General features: G+C 45.4%; 1 protein-coding gene across 1 annotated transcript in view; it reads left to right on the top strand.

Moving 5' to 3' along the window:
- The window catches only part of NFKB1 (nuclear factor kappa B subunit 1), a 242,643-nt gene that overhangs the window by 82,510 nt on the left and 143,744 nt on the right, over positions 1–16,389 (top strand). The window contains exons 2-3 of the mRNA XM_063918320.1: positions 14,976–15,015; positions 16,127–16,208. Coding sequence (XP_063774390.1) covers positions 14,983–15,015; positions 16,127–16,208 — 115 coding nt within the window. The 5' untranslated portion in view covers positions 14,976–14,982. The remainder of the gene's footprint in view (positions 1–14,975; positions 15,016–16,126; positions 16,209–16,389) is intronic.

Here is a 16,389-nt window from a genome sequence, read left to right as displayed (position 1 = left end):
CAGGAGAACTTTATCCACAGTGACCTGCACCTGTACACACCCGGCGGACATATTCCTTGCTTCTTTATGGCTTTTTTATATTAACTTCATGAATAATTAAAAACACTCCACTTAACCACCATCCTGCGCACCGCTTGATGAAATTAGAACTTCATAAAGGAGGAAATATGTGCAGATCTTCCCAGAGTAATCATACTGCATCAGTTTTCCCACCTTATGACTTACAGTGCCTTGCTAAAGTATTCACCCCCCTTTGCATTTTTCATGTTTTGTTGCATCACAACCTGGAATTAAAATGGATTGTTTGAAGGTTTGTATCATTTCATTCACAGAACATGCCTACAACTTTGAAGATTTTTTTTTTTTTATTGTGAAGCAAACAACAAATAGGACAAAATAACAGAAAACTTCAGCGTGCATAACTATTCACTACCCTAAACTCAGTACTTTGTAGAGCCACCTTTTGCTGCAATTACAGTTGCAAGTCGCTTTGGATAAGTCTCTATGAGCTTGCCACATCTTGCCACTGGGATTTTTGCCCATTCCTCAAGGCAAAACTGCTCCAGCTCCTTCATGTTGGATGGTTTCCGCTTGTGAACAGCAATCCTCAAGTCTGACCACAGATTCTCAATTGGATTGCGATCTGGGCTTTGACTAGGCCATTCCAGCACATTTAAATGTTTTCCCTTAAATAAACTCGAGTGTTGCTTTAGCAGAATGCATTGGGTCATTGTCCTGCTGGAAGGTGAACCTCCGTCCCAGTCTCAAATCACAGGCAGACTGAAACAGGTTTTGCTCAAGAATATCCCTGTATTTAGCACCATCCATCTTTCCCTCGACTCGAAACAGTTTCCCAGTCCCTGCTGCTGAAAAACATCCCCACAGCATGATGCTGCCACCACCATGGCGTTCTTGGGGTGATGGGATGTGTTGGATTTGCGCCAGACATACCGTTTTCCTTGGTGGCCAAAAAGTTAAATTTTAGTCTCATCTGACCAGAGCACCTTCCTCCATACATTTAGGGAGTCGTCCACATGCCTTTTGGCTAACTCAAAATGTGCCTTCTTATTTTTAACACTAAGTAATGTTTTTTTTCTGGCCACTCTTCCATAAAGCCTAGCTCTATGGAGTGTACGGCTTATTGTGGTCACATGTGCAGATACACCAGTCTCTGCTGTGGAACTCTGCAGCTCCTTCAGGGTTACCTTTGGTCTCTGTGCTTCCTCTCTGATTAATGCCCTCCTTGCCCGGTCTGTGAGTTTTGGTGGCCGGTCCTCTCTTGGCAGGTTTGTTGTGGTACCATGCTGTTTCTTCACTCCTGTGAGTGACCCCAATTAACTTTGCGGTTAACCGTAGACCGCAAAGTTCCCATCATAGGCTAGAATGGAGGAGCTTGATCCCCCATTCTAGCCGGTGCGCTACTCCTGATTGACAGGCTAGTAGTGCGCAGCCAATCAGGAGAGCGCCATGATATGGCACACCCTGATTGGCCGCTGGGATCTCCAGTGACAGGAGTCACGGGGGGGCCCGGCATTCAGGGAAAGGGGTTCCATGTGTAAAGATGGAACCCCTTTAGTGGCGTGGATCGGGCTTTCATTTTTGTTTTTGACAAGGCTGTGGATTACTTCAGGACAGAAGAGGACCTATCAACACTGGATAATAGGTGAGTATATTGGAATTTTGGATTTACAGGTAAACGTTTGGATTCTACATGGAGAAGTCGACGTGATTGCCCAGCGTGGGATGTAGGTAAGTATGTATGAGTGTGTAATGCTGCTTTCAGATCGCAAATGCCGGATCCCACCCGGTAAGAGAAACGTGTCCTTACCGGGTGGGATCCGGCATTTGCTCTTCTTTGCTGGCTTTCCGACCCGGCAATATACCGGGTCGGTTGCCATAGCAGCGCGGGGCGCAGCAGCAGCAGGGGCTGGGGTGGAGGCGGCGCTGGGAGATAAGCTCATCTCCTGCGCCGCCGCTCCCTATGCTGTGAATGGGAACCATGTCGCATCGAAACGGCTCCCATTCACACTGCACCTGACCCGGTATTCAACCTGGTAATAACCCTTCTTTTTAACCGGGTTGAATTGCCGGGTCAGGCGACCCGCTAATTCGGCAAAGGTGCTTTCACATCGCACACTGACCCGTTTCGACACGGCAATATGCCGTGTCGATATCGGGTTATTTGTGCGATGTGAAAGGAATATAAGTGTGTTTTAATAAATTTGTACTATCACGGTTTGTGTGTATTGTTTTTATTTGGGTATTTATTTTGTTGTAGAACTACAGGTACCAGCGAGCCCGTTATTTCCCTGCATGCTGGTACTTGTGGTTCTCCAAGTGCCAGCAAGCGGGGTAGGCTTGCTGGGACTTGTAGTTCTAAAACAAAAGATAGTATTCTTTTTTTACACACAAAAAGGCTATCAGCCCCCCATCCACCGCCCAGGGGGCAGCCTCGGCCTTCATTCCTGGCCCTTGGGTGCCTGGAGGGGGGGCCTGTTTGATTTAAGGGGTCCCCACTCCCCCAGGGTACCCCAGCCAGGGGTGACTAGTTGGGGGGGGTAATGCCACGGCTGAAGGGACCAGTATAAAAGTGTCCCCCGGCTGTGGCATTATCTTCTCGGCTAGTGGAGCCCGGTGCTGGTTTTAAAAATACGGGGAACCACTACGTCTTTTGTCCTCCGTATTTTTGGAACCAGGGCTGGCCCAAGAGCCCGGTGCTGGTTGTCTAAATACGGGGAGACCCCAGTCAATCTTTCCCGGGTATTTAAACAACCAGGACTGGCCAAAAGAGCCAGAGGCTCTTGTTATGCTTAGGATGGGGGACCCCACACAATTTTTTTTAATGATTATTAACTATTTCAGACCTTTTTACACAGATAAGCATGCACAGATTTCAGTGATCTGTGCATGACTCTCTGAACTCGCCAGCAAAAAGCAGGTTTATTTGAAAGCTCCTTTTTTCTCTAACGTCCTAGTGGATGCTGGGGACTCCGAAAGGACCATGGGGAATAGCGGCTCCGCAGGAGACTGGGCACAAAGTAAAAGCTTTAGGACTAGCTGGTGTGCACTGGCTCCTCCCCCTATGACCCTCCTCCAAGCCTCAGTTAGATTTTGTGCCCGAACGAGAAGGGTGCAATCTAGGTGGCTCTCCTGAGCTGCTTAGAGTAAAAGTTTAAATAGGTTTTTTATTTTCAGTGAGACCTGCTGGCAACAGGCTTACTGCATCGAGGGACTTAGGGGAGAGAAACGAACTCACCTGCGTGCAGAGTGGATTGGGTTTCTTAGGCTACTGGACATTAGCTCCAGAGGGACGATCACAGGCCCAGCCATGGATGGGTCCCGGAGCCGCGCCGCCGGCCCCCTTACAGATGCTGAAGCAAGAAGAGGTCCATAAATCGGCGGCAGAAGACTTTCCTGTCTTCATAAGGTAGCGCACAGCACTGCAGCTGTGCGCCATTGCTCTCAGCACACTTCACACTCCGGTCACTGAGGGTGCAGGACGCTGGGGGGGGGGCGTCCTGGGAAGCAATGAATTTACCTTAGTTGGCGAAAAATACATCACATATAGCTCCTGGGCTATATGGATGTATTTAACCCCTGCCAGTTTTCCAGTAAAAAGCGGGAGAAGAGCCCGCCGTGAAGGGGGCGGGGCCTATCTCCTCAGCACACAGCGCCATTTTTCCCACACAGCTCCGCTGGTAGGAAGGCTCCCAGAATCTCCCCTGCATCCTGCAACTACAGAAACAGGGTAAAAAAGAGAGGGGGGCACTTATTTGGCAAAATAACAGATATAAACAGCTATAAGGGATAGACACTTATTGTAAGGTTGTCCCTATACATATATAGCGCTCTGGTGTGTGCTGGCAAACTCTCCCTCTGTCTCCCCAAAGGGCTAAGTGGGTCCTGTCCTCTATCAGAGCATTCCCTGTGTGTGTGCTGGGTGTCGGTACGTGTGTGTCGACATGTATGAGGAGGAAAATGATGTGGAGGCGGAGCAGAGTGTCTGTAACAGTGATGTCACCCCCTAGGGGGTCGACACCTGAGTGGATGTACTGTTGAAAATTACGTGACAGTGTCAGCTCTATATAAAAAAACAGTGGTTGACATGAGACAGCCGGCTACTCAGCTTGTGCTTGTCCAGACGTCTCATAGGCCGTCAGGCAGATGGCAGATACAGACGCCGACACGGATACTGACTCCTGTGTCGACGGTGAAGAGACAACCGTGATTTCCAGTAGGGCCACACGTTACATGATTGAGACAATGGAAAATGTTTTATACATTTCTGATAATACGAGTACCACCAAAAAAGGGGTATTATGTTCGGTGAGGGAAAAACTACCTGTAGTTTTCCTGAATCTGAGAAATAAAATGTGTGATGATGCGTGGGTTTCCCCCCGATAACAATTAATAATTTCTTAAAAAGTATTGGCTGCATACCCTTTCCCGCCAGAGGTTAGGATGCATTGGGAAACACCCCCTAGGGGGGATAAGGCGCTCACACGCTTGTAAGAACAAGGGCTCTACCCTCTCATGAGATGGCCGCCCTTAAGGATCCTGCTGATAGAAAGCAGGAGGGTATCCAAAAAAAGGTATTTACACACATACTGGTGTTATACTGCGACCAGCTATCGCCTCAGCCTGGAGGTGCAGTGCTGGGTTGGCATGGTCGGATTCCCTGACTGGAAATATTGATATCCTAGATAAGGATAGTATATTATTGCCTATAGAGCATTTAAAAGATGCATTTCTATATATGCATGATGCACAGCGGAATAATTGCCGACTGGCATCAAGTATAAGTGCGTTGTCCAATTCTACCAGTAAAATGGTCAGGTGATGCGGATTCCAAACGTCATTTGGAAGTATTGCCTTTGAAAAGGACATTTGAGGTCGGTCTTTTAGACCTGGTGGCCACGGCAACAGCTGGGAAATCCACGTTTGTACCCCAGCTCGCCTCTCAAAATAAGACGCCGTATTATCAGGCGCAGTCCTTTGTTGGCAAGCGGACAAAAGGTTCCTCTTTTCTGCTCGTGACAGAGGGAGAGGAAAAAGGCTGCAGAGATCAGCCAGTTCCCAGGAACAGAAACCCTTTCCAGCCTCTGCCAAGCCCTCAGTATGACGCTAGGGCTTTACAAGCTCAGGCACGGTGGGGGCCCGTTCTCAATGAATTTCAGTGCGCAGTGGGCTCACTCGCAAGTAGACCCCTGGATCCTTCAGGTAATATCTCAGGGGTACATATTGGAATTCGAGACGTCTCCCCCTCGCCGTTTCCAAAAGTCGACTTTACCGACGTCTCCCTCTGACAGGGAGGCAGTTTTGGAAGCCATTCACAAGCTGTATTCCCAGCAGGTGATAATCAAGGTACCCCTCCTGCAAAGGGGAACGGGGTATTATTCCACACTATTGTGGTACCGAAGCCAGACGGCTCGGTGAGACCGATTCTAAAATCTAAAATCTTTGAACACTTACATACAGAGGTTCAAATTCAAGATTGAGTCACTCAGAGCAGTGATTGCGAACCTGGAAGAAGGGGACTACATGATGTCTCGGGACATCAAGGATGCTTACCTTCATGTCAAAATTTACCCTTCTCACCAAGGGTACCTCAGGTTTATGGTACAGAACTGTCACTATCAGTTCAGACGCTGCCGTAGGGATGGTCCACGGCACCCCGGGTCTTTACCAAGGTAATGGCCGAAATGATGATGTTCCTTCGAAGGAAGGGAATTTTAGTTATCCCTTACTTGGACGATTCCCTGATAAGGGTAAGATCCAGGGAACAGTTGGAGGTCGGTGTAGCACTATCTCAGATAGTGTTGCGGCAGCACGATTGGATTCTCAATATTCCAAAATCGCAGCTGGTTCCGTCGACGTGTCTTCTGTTCCTAGGGATGATCCTGGACACAGTCCAGAAAAAGGTGTTTCTCCCGGAGGAGAAAGCCAGGGAGTTATCCGAGCTAGTCAGGAACCTCCTCAAACCGAGCCAAGTCTCAGTGCATCAATGCACAAGGGTTCTGGGTAAAATGGGGGCTTCCTACGAAGCAATCCCATTCGGCAGATTCCACGCAAGAGCTTTCCAGTGGGACCTGCTGGACAAATGGTCCGGGTCGCATCTTCAGATGCATCAGCGGATAACCCTGTCACCAAGGACAAGGGTGTCCCTCCTGTGGTGGTTGCAGAGTGCTCATCTTCTAGAGGGCCGCAGATTCGGCATTCAGGACTGGGTCCTGGTAACCACGGATGCCAGCCTGCGAGGCTGGGGAGCAGTCACACAGGGAAGGAATATCCAGGACTTATGGTCAAGCCTGGAGACATCACTTCACATAAATATCCTGAAGCTAAGGGACATTTACAATGCTCTAAGCTTAGCAAGACCTTTGCTTCAAGGACAGCCGGTGTTGATCCAGTCGGACAACATCACGGCAGTCACCCACGTAAACAGACAGGGTGGCACAAGAAGCAGAAGGGCAATGACAGAAGCTGCAAGGATTCTTCGCTTGGCGGAAAATCATGGGATAGCACTGTCAGCAGTATTCATTCCGGGAGTGGACAACTGGGAAGCAGACTTCCTCAGCACGACCTCCACCCGGGGAGAGTGGGGACTTCACCCAGAAGTCTTCCACAGGATTATAAACCGTTGGGAAAAACTCGACAGGTATTGCGCCAGGTCCAGGGACCCTCAGGCAATAGCTGTAGACGCTCTGGTAACACCGTGGGTGTACCAGTCAGGGTATGTGTTTCCTCCTCTGCCTCTCATACCCAAGGTACTGAGACTGATAAGATGGTGAGGAGTAAGCACTATATTCGTGGCTCCGGATTGGCCAAGAAGGACTTGGTAACCGGAACTTCAAGAGATGCTCACGGAGGATCCGTGGCCTCTACCTCTAAGAAGGGACCTGCTCCAGCAAGGACCCTGTCTGTTCCAAGACTTACCGCGGCTGCGTTCGACGGCATGGCGGTTGAACGCCGGATCCTGAAGGAAAAAGGGCATTCCGGATGAAGTCATCCCTATCCTGATCAAAGCCAGGAAGGATGTAACCGCAAAAACATTATCACCGCAATTGGCGAAAATATGTTGCGTGGTGCGAGGCCAGTAAGGCCCGACGGTGGAAATTCGACTGGGTCGATTCCTACATTTCCTGCAAACAGGAGTGTCTATGGGCCTGAAATTGGGGTCCATTAAGGTTCAAATTTCGGCCCTGTCAATTTTCTTCCAAAAAGAACTAGCTTCAGTCCCTGAAGTTCAGACGTTTGTAAAAGGGGTACTGCATATACAGCCTCCTTTTGTGCCTCCAGTGGCACTTGGGATCTCAATGTAGTTTTTTTTTTGGATTCCAAAAGTCACATTGGTTTGAACCACTTAAATCTGTGGAGTTAAAATATCTCACATGGAAAGTGGTCATGCTGTTGGCCCTGGCCTGGGCCAGGCGCGTGTCAGAATTGGCGGCTTTATCCTGTAAAAGCCCTTATCTGATTTTCCATTCGGACAGGGCGGAATTGAGGACTCGTCCTCAATTTCTCCCTAAGGTGTTTTCAGCATTTCACTTAAACCAACCTATTGTGGTGCCTGCGGCTACTAGGGACTTGGAGGATTCCAAGTTGCTGGACGTAGTCAGGGCCCTGAAAATATATGTTTCCAGGACGGCTGGAGTCAGAAAATCTGACTCGCTGTTTATCCTGTATGCACCCAACAAGCTGGGTGCTCCTGCTTCTAAGCAGACGATTGCTCGTTGGATTTGCAGTACAATTCAGCTTGCACATTCTGTGGCAGGCCTGCCACAGCCAAAATCTGTAAAAGCCCATTCCACACGGAAAGTGGGCTCATCTTGGGCGGCTGCCCGAGGGGTCTCGGCTTTACAACTTTGCCGAGCAGCTACTTGGTCAGGGGCAAACACGTTTGCTAAATTCTACAAATTTGATACCCTGGCTGAGGAGGACCTGGAGTTCTCTCATTCGGTGCTGCAGAGTCATCCGCACTCTCCCGCCCGTTTGGGAGCTTTGGTATAATCCCCATGGTCCTTTCGGAGTCCCCAGCATCCACTAGGACGTTAGAGAAAATAAGAATTTACTTACCGATAATTCTATTTCTCATAGTCCGTAGTGGATGCTGGGCGCCCATCCCAAGTGCGGATTGTCTGCATTACTTGTACATAGTTATTGTTACAAAAATCGGGTTATTGTTGTTGTGAGCCATCTTTTCAGAGGCTCCTTCTGTTATCATGCTGTTAACTGGGTTCAGATCACAAGTTGTACGGTGTGATTGGTGTGGCTGGTAATGAGTCTTACCCGGGATTCAAAATCCTTCCTTATTGTGTACGCTCGTCCGGGCACAGTATCCTAACTGAGGCTTGGAGGAGGGTCATAGGGGGAGGAGCCAGTGCACACCAGCTAGTCCTAAAGCTTTTACTTTGTGCCCAGTCTCCTGCGGAGCCGCTATTCCCCATGGTCCTTTCGGAGTCCCCAGCATCCACTACGGACTATGAGAAATAGAATTATCGGTAAGTAAATTCTTATTTTTACGAATTCTATTCTTTCCCGCCAGTTTTTGGCTATTGTCGGCAGTGATTGAGAATACAAATTCTTAGTAAATTACCGAGTTGGATCACAGTTGGACTTCATTTCACTAATTATGTGACTTCTGAAGGTAATTGGTTGAACCCGTACTTTTAAGGGGCTTCATAGCAAAGGGGTGAATACATATGCACATGCCAATTTTCTAATTTTTGTTTATAAAAAAAATTTTTTATATAAATTTAGCTCATTTCAATTCACCAACTATTTTGTGCATATCTATCACATAAAATTCAGATTAATAAAATAATTAAATTACAGGTTGTAATGTAACAAAATAGGTAAAACGCCAAGGGGGTGAATACTTTAGCAAGGCACTGTATACAGAATATAAAAGCTAAAATAAACCAATCATATTTTGGGAGTACTCTTCAATAAGATGATGATGTTTCCATCGCATTGCATTCCAGATCTGCTGCTATTTCATTACACCATATTGCAGTGTTTTTCAACCACTGTGCCGTGGCACACTAGTGTGCCCTGAGCAGTCTCCAGGTGTGCCGCCATAGAAGCAGAGCCAGGCCCGTCAGTGTTTTGCCGCTACGGAGGCCCTGGAATGATCAATACTGGTGGGTTTAGTGGTTGCAGAGCCAGTTCTAATTTTGGGCCCAGGTATTGTTGGGCTCTTCTGGCTTTCTCAGATGTGGCTCAGGTGTTACCTATGGAGAAGCTGCGACATGACATCCTAGGACACGCAACTGCACCATGCATCACCATTATGGCCCTCATTCCGAGTTGTTCGCTCGCAAGCTGCTTTTAGCAGCTTTGCACACGCTAAGCCGCCGCCTACTGGGAGTGAATCTTAGCTTATCAAAATTGCGAACGAAAGATTAGCAAAATTGCGAATAGACACTTCTTAGCAGTTTCTGAGTAGCTCCACACTTACTCGGCATCTGCGATCAGTTCAGTCAGTTTCGTTCCTGGTTTGACGTCACAAACACACCCAGCGTTCGCCCAGACACTCCTCCGTTTCTCCAGCCACTCCCGCGTTTTTCCCAGAAACGGTAGCGTTTTTTCGCACACACCCATAAAACGGCCAGTTTCCGCCCAGAAACACCCACTTCCTGTCAATCTCATTACGATCACCAGAACGAAGAAAAAACCTTGTAATGCCGTGAGTAAAATACCTAACTGCATAGCAAATTTACTTGGCGCAGTCGCACTGCGGGCATTGCGCATGCGCATTAGCGACTAATCGCTCCGTTGCGAGAAAAAAATAACGAGCGAACAACTCGGAATGACCCCCTATATTAGAGTGTGCCTTGGCAATATTTAAATCTTGTTCAGTGTACTGCGAGTTGTAAAAGGTTGAAAATCTCTGCCATACTGTATGATCATGTGAGGAAGCAGAGAAGGACTGGAGCAGCTTGCCTTAGGTGTCTATATACTCTGTCCTGCAATTGCTTGTTTGTGCTCTGGTGAATGATAAAAACTGTGAGCTTCATGAAGTATACAACAGAGAACACCGGAACTACTAGCTGTCATTTTCTATTCCTTTTATTCAGTTTTATTTGGCATGTATTGATTTCATTAGTAGCTTTCATTTTTTCTTATATCTTGGCAATACACTGGATTTATTTTGGGAAACTTACCACAATCAATACTAAGGGGTATATTCAATTAAAGTCGGATCCGACAACCCCTATTCAATCCCCATCTTAATTCGACTTTTTCAAGTTGAATTAAGATGGGACGCAGAGGAGGAGAAGGGGGGCGAACCGCGGGGGGACAGCCGGCGGGCATACAGCGAGATCAGCGCTACGATCAGCGCTACCGTAGCGCTGCAGCAGTATGTCACTCAGCCGCCCGACCTCACGGCAACTTCCACCCGGCTCCAGCAAGCGTGCTGGAGCCGGGTGGAAGCTGCTGTGAGGTCGGGCGGATGAGTGACATCCAGCTGCAGCGCTGATCGTAGCGCTGATCTCCTGTATGCCCGCCGGCTCTCCCCCCCCCCCCGTCTCCCTGCGGCTCCCCCCCCCTCGCCTCCTCCGGGTCCATCTCATTCCGACATAATTTTTATGTCGGATTGAGATAGTCGAAAAGGGGGCCAAAACCTGTCTGATTTGGCCCCGTTTTCGACATCAACACGTGGATCGGCAGCTATTCCGCCGATCCACGTGCTTTTCGACAAGTTGAATGCCTCGACTTGTCGAAAAGCTCTGAATAGGTCGAATCAGGATTCGACCTTAAAAAGTCGAAAACTGCCGTCTTTTCGACAGACGGCAGTTTTCGACTGCAATTGAATATACTGCTATGTTGACAACAAAAAAGAAAAAAAAAAATATTAGCAAGACTGGATAACATAAGCATTCACCCCCTATGCTAAGATACAGCTAAATAAACCCTTGTGCAGAATGTTTTCTTCTGAGGTCACATCTGATTGGAGTACGCTTGCATGCATTTAAAGTGCTTCAAAAGAAATACATTATCATTATTATTATTATTGGGCAGGGGTGGTGACCATGGACTCTCCAGCTGCCCCTTTCAGTACCCAAGGGCTGGCCCGTGGCCGCTCACACACTCCTGTGCCTGGGTAAGCAATGTAAACGCCAGGACAGCTGCTGCCTCCCAAAGTGTGTTCCTAGATCCCAACTTGCATGCAGGGCATTGTAGTCCTACAGCAGTTGGACAATTGGAGTCCCCCCCCCCCTCCCCCCACAGTATGTGTGATACAGTGATTGCATGACTAATATCAAGTATATAACATCAGTCAGTCCTAGGGACTCCTCTCTGCAGCCAGGATAACCCACATTGTGTCCCCTCCCCAGAAAGTTGGTCTCCTCTTTAATTGGTCCTAGGTCCTGACTGGCATCCTGGTCTTTGTAGTCCTACAGCAGTTGGCTAGTCAGAGTCCCCCACAATACTCTCTCTGAAGTGCATGTTAGTTTTCTTGTGTTCTATCCATTTTCCTAGGTAATGTGTGCTGGATGCACCCTGACAGTGCTGTTTGTCACTTTGCCAACTGTTTATTACTGTGTTTTTGACATGGTTCCAAAGTGTGTGTGTGTGTGTGCATTGGGGGCGCCAAATTACTGCCTTGCCCCGGGCGCCAAAATTTCTAGTTTCGGCCCTGCCCTAAGTATATTCTGTGGTCTCAGGGGATACTTTTTTCACATGGTGCTGTGTTTGACACAAACCTAACAGTGCAGATAATGCCAAGAACATGGTGGCAGGAACATAGGGCCTGATTCTGATTTGGAAGTAAATCAAACAAAGCAAGTACATTTATATCTGGAACAAACCATGTTGTAATGCAAGGGGAGCAAACACATTTACATTTTTTCTGTGCAGGGTAAATACTGGCTGCTTTTTCATGTGGGTATGGGTCATTAGGTTGACCACACTTAGGTCAATAGTCATTAGGTCGACCACTATTGGTCGACACGCATTAGGTCAACATGGTCTTTAGATCGACATGAACAAGGTCGACATGGAAAAAGGTCAACATGGTTTTTTTTTACTTTTTTGGTGTAGTTTTCTTCATAAAGTGACGGGGAACCCCAATTAGTGCAACGTGTCCCCTCGCATGGCGAGTGAAAGGTGCCTCACTCCACTGCCGCTGCGCTCAGCTCACGTTACTATTCCCAATCAAAATAAAAAAATGTGACAAATTTGGCAACCTTTTTCCATGTCCACCTAGTGCGTGTCCACCTAGTAATCATGTCGACCAATAGTGGTCGACCTAATGACTGTCGACCTAATGACCGTATCCCTTTCATGTAGCCCACAAATGTTAGCTTTATTTTTACACTGCAAGTTAGATTTAAGTTGGGACCCCTCTCCCCCCCCCCCCCCCACACACACACACACACACACACACACACACACACACACACACACACACACACACACACACACACAAATCTAACTTTCTCTGCACATGTTACGTCTACCCCACCTACAGTGCACCATGGTTTTGCCTCGATGCACAGTTACTTGCTGCTTTTTTTTATTTTTGCTTTACTTTCAAATCAGGTCCATGATGCTATGGGGGCACTTCTCTGCTTTAGGGACCAGAAAAATGTATGGAGCAAGACATTTACAAATCTTGGAGGAAAACCTGCTGCAGTCTCTAAGAGATGGGAGTTTTCATTCTGGTACGAAAAAGCCAAGATGGGTTGACTTGAATACCAAAATTAAAATACAAATAAATATAATTTGCTAGAATGATTGAATAACTAAATTTTTGATTCCATGATGTACAGTAAGAAGTAAAATGTGAAAGTTCCAAAGGAAGTGAATACTTTGTATAACCATTCTGGGCTGATTCAGAGTTGCATGTAAGTCAACCACAAAATAAATGTGTAGAATTCACCTGTATTCAAAGTTGCATTGCATCTATGGGACCGCAACTGCTCCTATCAAACCACTTGTGGATATAGCCTTCATCACTATCAGTGAAGACTTTCACAAGCCTATACTTGAGATCAGATGGAATATTGTGTATGCACAACTCTGAATAGACTGCGACTCCGTCCACATGCCATCACTCAAATTATCCTACACGCAGTCCTCCTGTTGCCTCCCAGTTATGTCCATTTAGCAGCAAGTCAGATGCATACAATTCTGAATTGCTCGTAGATGTATAGAGAAGTATTGAGAATTCTATCATGAGCCTACAATTTGCCCTGATTTTGGTCAAGTGAATTTGTATCACAGACAATTCTATTGCTTATTCTGTTTGTTTGTATTTAGTCACATGTGCATTAAATGGGAAGGATATATATATTTTTTAGGACACAACTAAACAAAAACATTCTGAGGCCTAGTTTATGTTCAATTAAAGAATTGTTGTGACATCGGGGGCCTTGTATATTAAAATATGAAAATAGTTAAATTACTATATATTTTTTATTCTATTTGTTCAATATTTGAGATGCTTTATTCTTATTTGTGTCTATTATTTATATATGTACAAATTACTAAGAGAACCTCAATATAGTATTATTTTACATAATTGCATATAACAAATTTATTTTGATACTGAAAAGTACAGTACATAACATGATCAAAGTAACAAGTCAGTATGTTTATTCTATTGCGTATCGTTCACTTATGTTTGGCTGGATATGCGTTTTATAATGAAAACAGCAAAGCAGTTCTAACCTATCTACTTGTATGTGTGAGCTGGATCTTTATTGTCACAAAAGATACTAGTCACATGTCTGATATCCGGTCTTTAGGTCAACACAATTAGGTCGACAGTCATTAGGTTGACCACTATTGGTCGACATGCATTAGGTCGACATAGTCTATAGGTGGACACGGTCACTAGATCGACATGGAAAAAGGTCGACGTGAGTTTTTCAAATTTTTTCCTTTTTTTAACTTTTTCATACTTTACGATCCACGTGGACTACGATTGGGAATAGTAACCTGTGCCGAGCGCAGCGGTAGCTGAGCGAGGTATATTGCCATGCGAGGGCACACGGTGCACTAATTGGGGTTCCCGGTCACTTTACAAAGAAAACGACACAAAAAAAAAAACCTCACGTCAAGCTTTCCCCCATGTCGACCTTGTTCATGTCGACCTAGTGACGGCATCGACATTTTTTAGGTGTCGACCTAGCCGCTGTCGACCAATAGTGGTCGACCTAATGACTGTCGACCTAAGTGTTGTCGACCCAATGATCTGATATCCCTGATATCCCTACCTTCACTGTTCACTAGGTTGACAAGCATCCAAAACTCTTTTTATACACTGCAATGTCAGTTTTCTAATAGCTATGTTTAGTCTTAAGATGGGTACACACTACACAATATATTGGACGATGTTACGATCTGTGACGGACTGCAATGACCCTCGTATAGTGTGTACATCCAAATCCCCCCAGTTCGTCTTTTGATGAAATGGTTGGTGGGATCATTCCAACTGATGTGCTGCAGATGGGACGATGCCACTGATGATGTAGCATTATGCATGTAATGATATATTACATCACTGTACAGCGCATCTTGTAGTGTGTATGGTGCTGCAATATTGTTATATTGCATTGTTGCGTTGCTGCTTCCCACTGTCATTTAAATGCTTTAGGCACCACCAGGGGGAGGTTAGGGTTAGGCACTAAGAGGGGTGGTTAGGGTTAGGCTGCGGGAAGGAAGGGTTAAGGTAGAACATACTTACCTCGCCCCAGTTGGGATTTCACACTTTACACATCCCGCCCAGCGGTCAATCATGCTGATCCCACCTTATCTGCTTGTTTCCTGTACACTGTGATAAAACTATGACTACTGTAAGTACTATATTTTTACATTGTAGCTCATCATTTTGGCTGGATATCATATTCAACTTATTTACTAGAATTAAATCATTTCTGTGTAACTCTGCTTTATACATAGAACAATGTTTAAGTATATGTAGTATGTACATATGATTAAATGTTGGCAAATTTATTTTGCAGGCGAAACATGGCAAAGCATATGTTTGACATGAATGATCCTGTAAGTATTTTGTCTAATATTTCTCTTTGTTTCATTGTTATCTGTGTGTTGACATGTACTTCATTGTGCATGATTGTCAATCATTGTCTTCTATACTAGAGTGTTTAGTGAGTTGATTGTGCATATATAAAAGTGTTGTAGGTGATGAGGCAATGTAGAGTGAAAGCACAATACATACAAACACATAAAAAAAACCAAGGTTGGTAGATTTGCTAGGGACTGCGTCTGTTACACTACTTTTTAAAAACTCATTCAAAAGATAATTTCACTCAAAACCTAAACACTTAATTTTGGATGTACTTAAGTTTGATATGCTAAATAAGAAAACTTCAATTACCTGTTCTTCCTCAAATCGGCAGCTTATGTGATGCCTTTAATTGTCAAAACAGGAAATTCTCTATCCTCAAAAGTACATGTATTCCAGAAATATTAAGTACAAAAATGTGACTATAGTAGTTACAGTAGTTTCTTCCAAGAAACAAGGACTCCTGACATTGGGTTGCATGATAATACCTCATTTTTTGTGTAAGTGACCCGAAACGTTGATTTTAAACACTGCATTTTGCACTATCTTTGAAGTCTCCTGATTGCCGCTTGTTGTACAGTGTGTGTGTGTGTGTGTATATATATCTATCTATCTATATATATACACAGTATATGTGCTTCTCTCCATACAGTACACTACCTACATGAACCTTCACACGTTCCTGGCTTGATATGGAGAACCTGATGTATTGTGTATCTATCACATTAACCCTGTGACACATTGCAACTCATTCTACCTGGTTGATAAACCAATCCTGGTTACGTTCTGTACACACTGCTGCCACCTGTATCAATTATAGGATCTGCCAATATTTATGAATGTTCATATGCTTTCAATTAATGACGGCAAGAAATGTGCATTAACGGACCGAGACTGCTCTATTTTGTGTTGGAAATACAAGTTTCCAAGTCATAAATGTAATGTTTGTACCTATAAACAGAAGGATAGTAATTTCTCACATTTGTACAAGTGTGTGTATGTAATAACTGCTAATATATTGTCTAACAATGATTGCTTTGTAGAGGCACTGTGATAAAAAATTGCTTTCTCATTGGTCTTACGCAGGTGCTGGCGGCCTATTTTGCAACAGACCAAATGACTGTATATGACGACCAAATCATACCCCATGAGACACCTTTTCGAACTGGTAAGCAGAATGGTTGTATTATGAGAGGGACTGACACTATTTATCACAGAGCAATAAAATTCACAAATATTTTCTGTTTCTATATTTGGCTGCGTAAACAATGGTTTATATTTGTTTTTTGCCAAGTGAGTCACATTGATTTCTTAACAAAACTTAGTATGTGCAAGCCTATGGTGTCTGG

This window comes from Pseudophryne corroboree, chromosome 1 (assembly GCF_028390025.1).
Source record: "Pseudophryne corroboree isolate aPseCor3 chromosome 1, aPseCor3.hap2, whole genome shotgun sequence".
Taxonomy (NCBI): domain Eukaryota; kingdom Metazoa; phylum Chordata; class Amphibia; order Anura; family Myobatrachidae; genus Pseudophryne; species Pseudophryne corroboree.
Note: the sequence above shows the minus strand (reverse complement) of the source record. Positions and strands in the feature narration are given on the sequence as shown.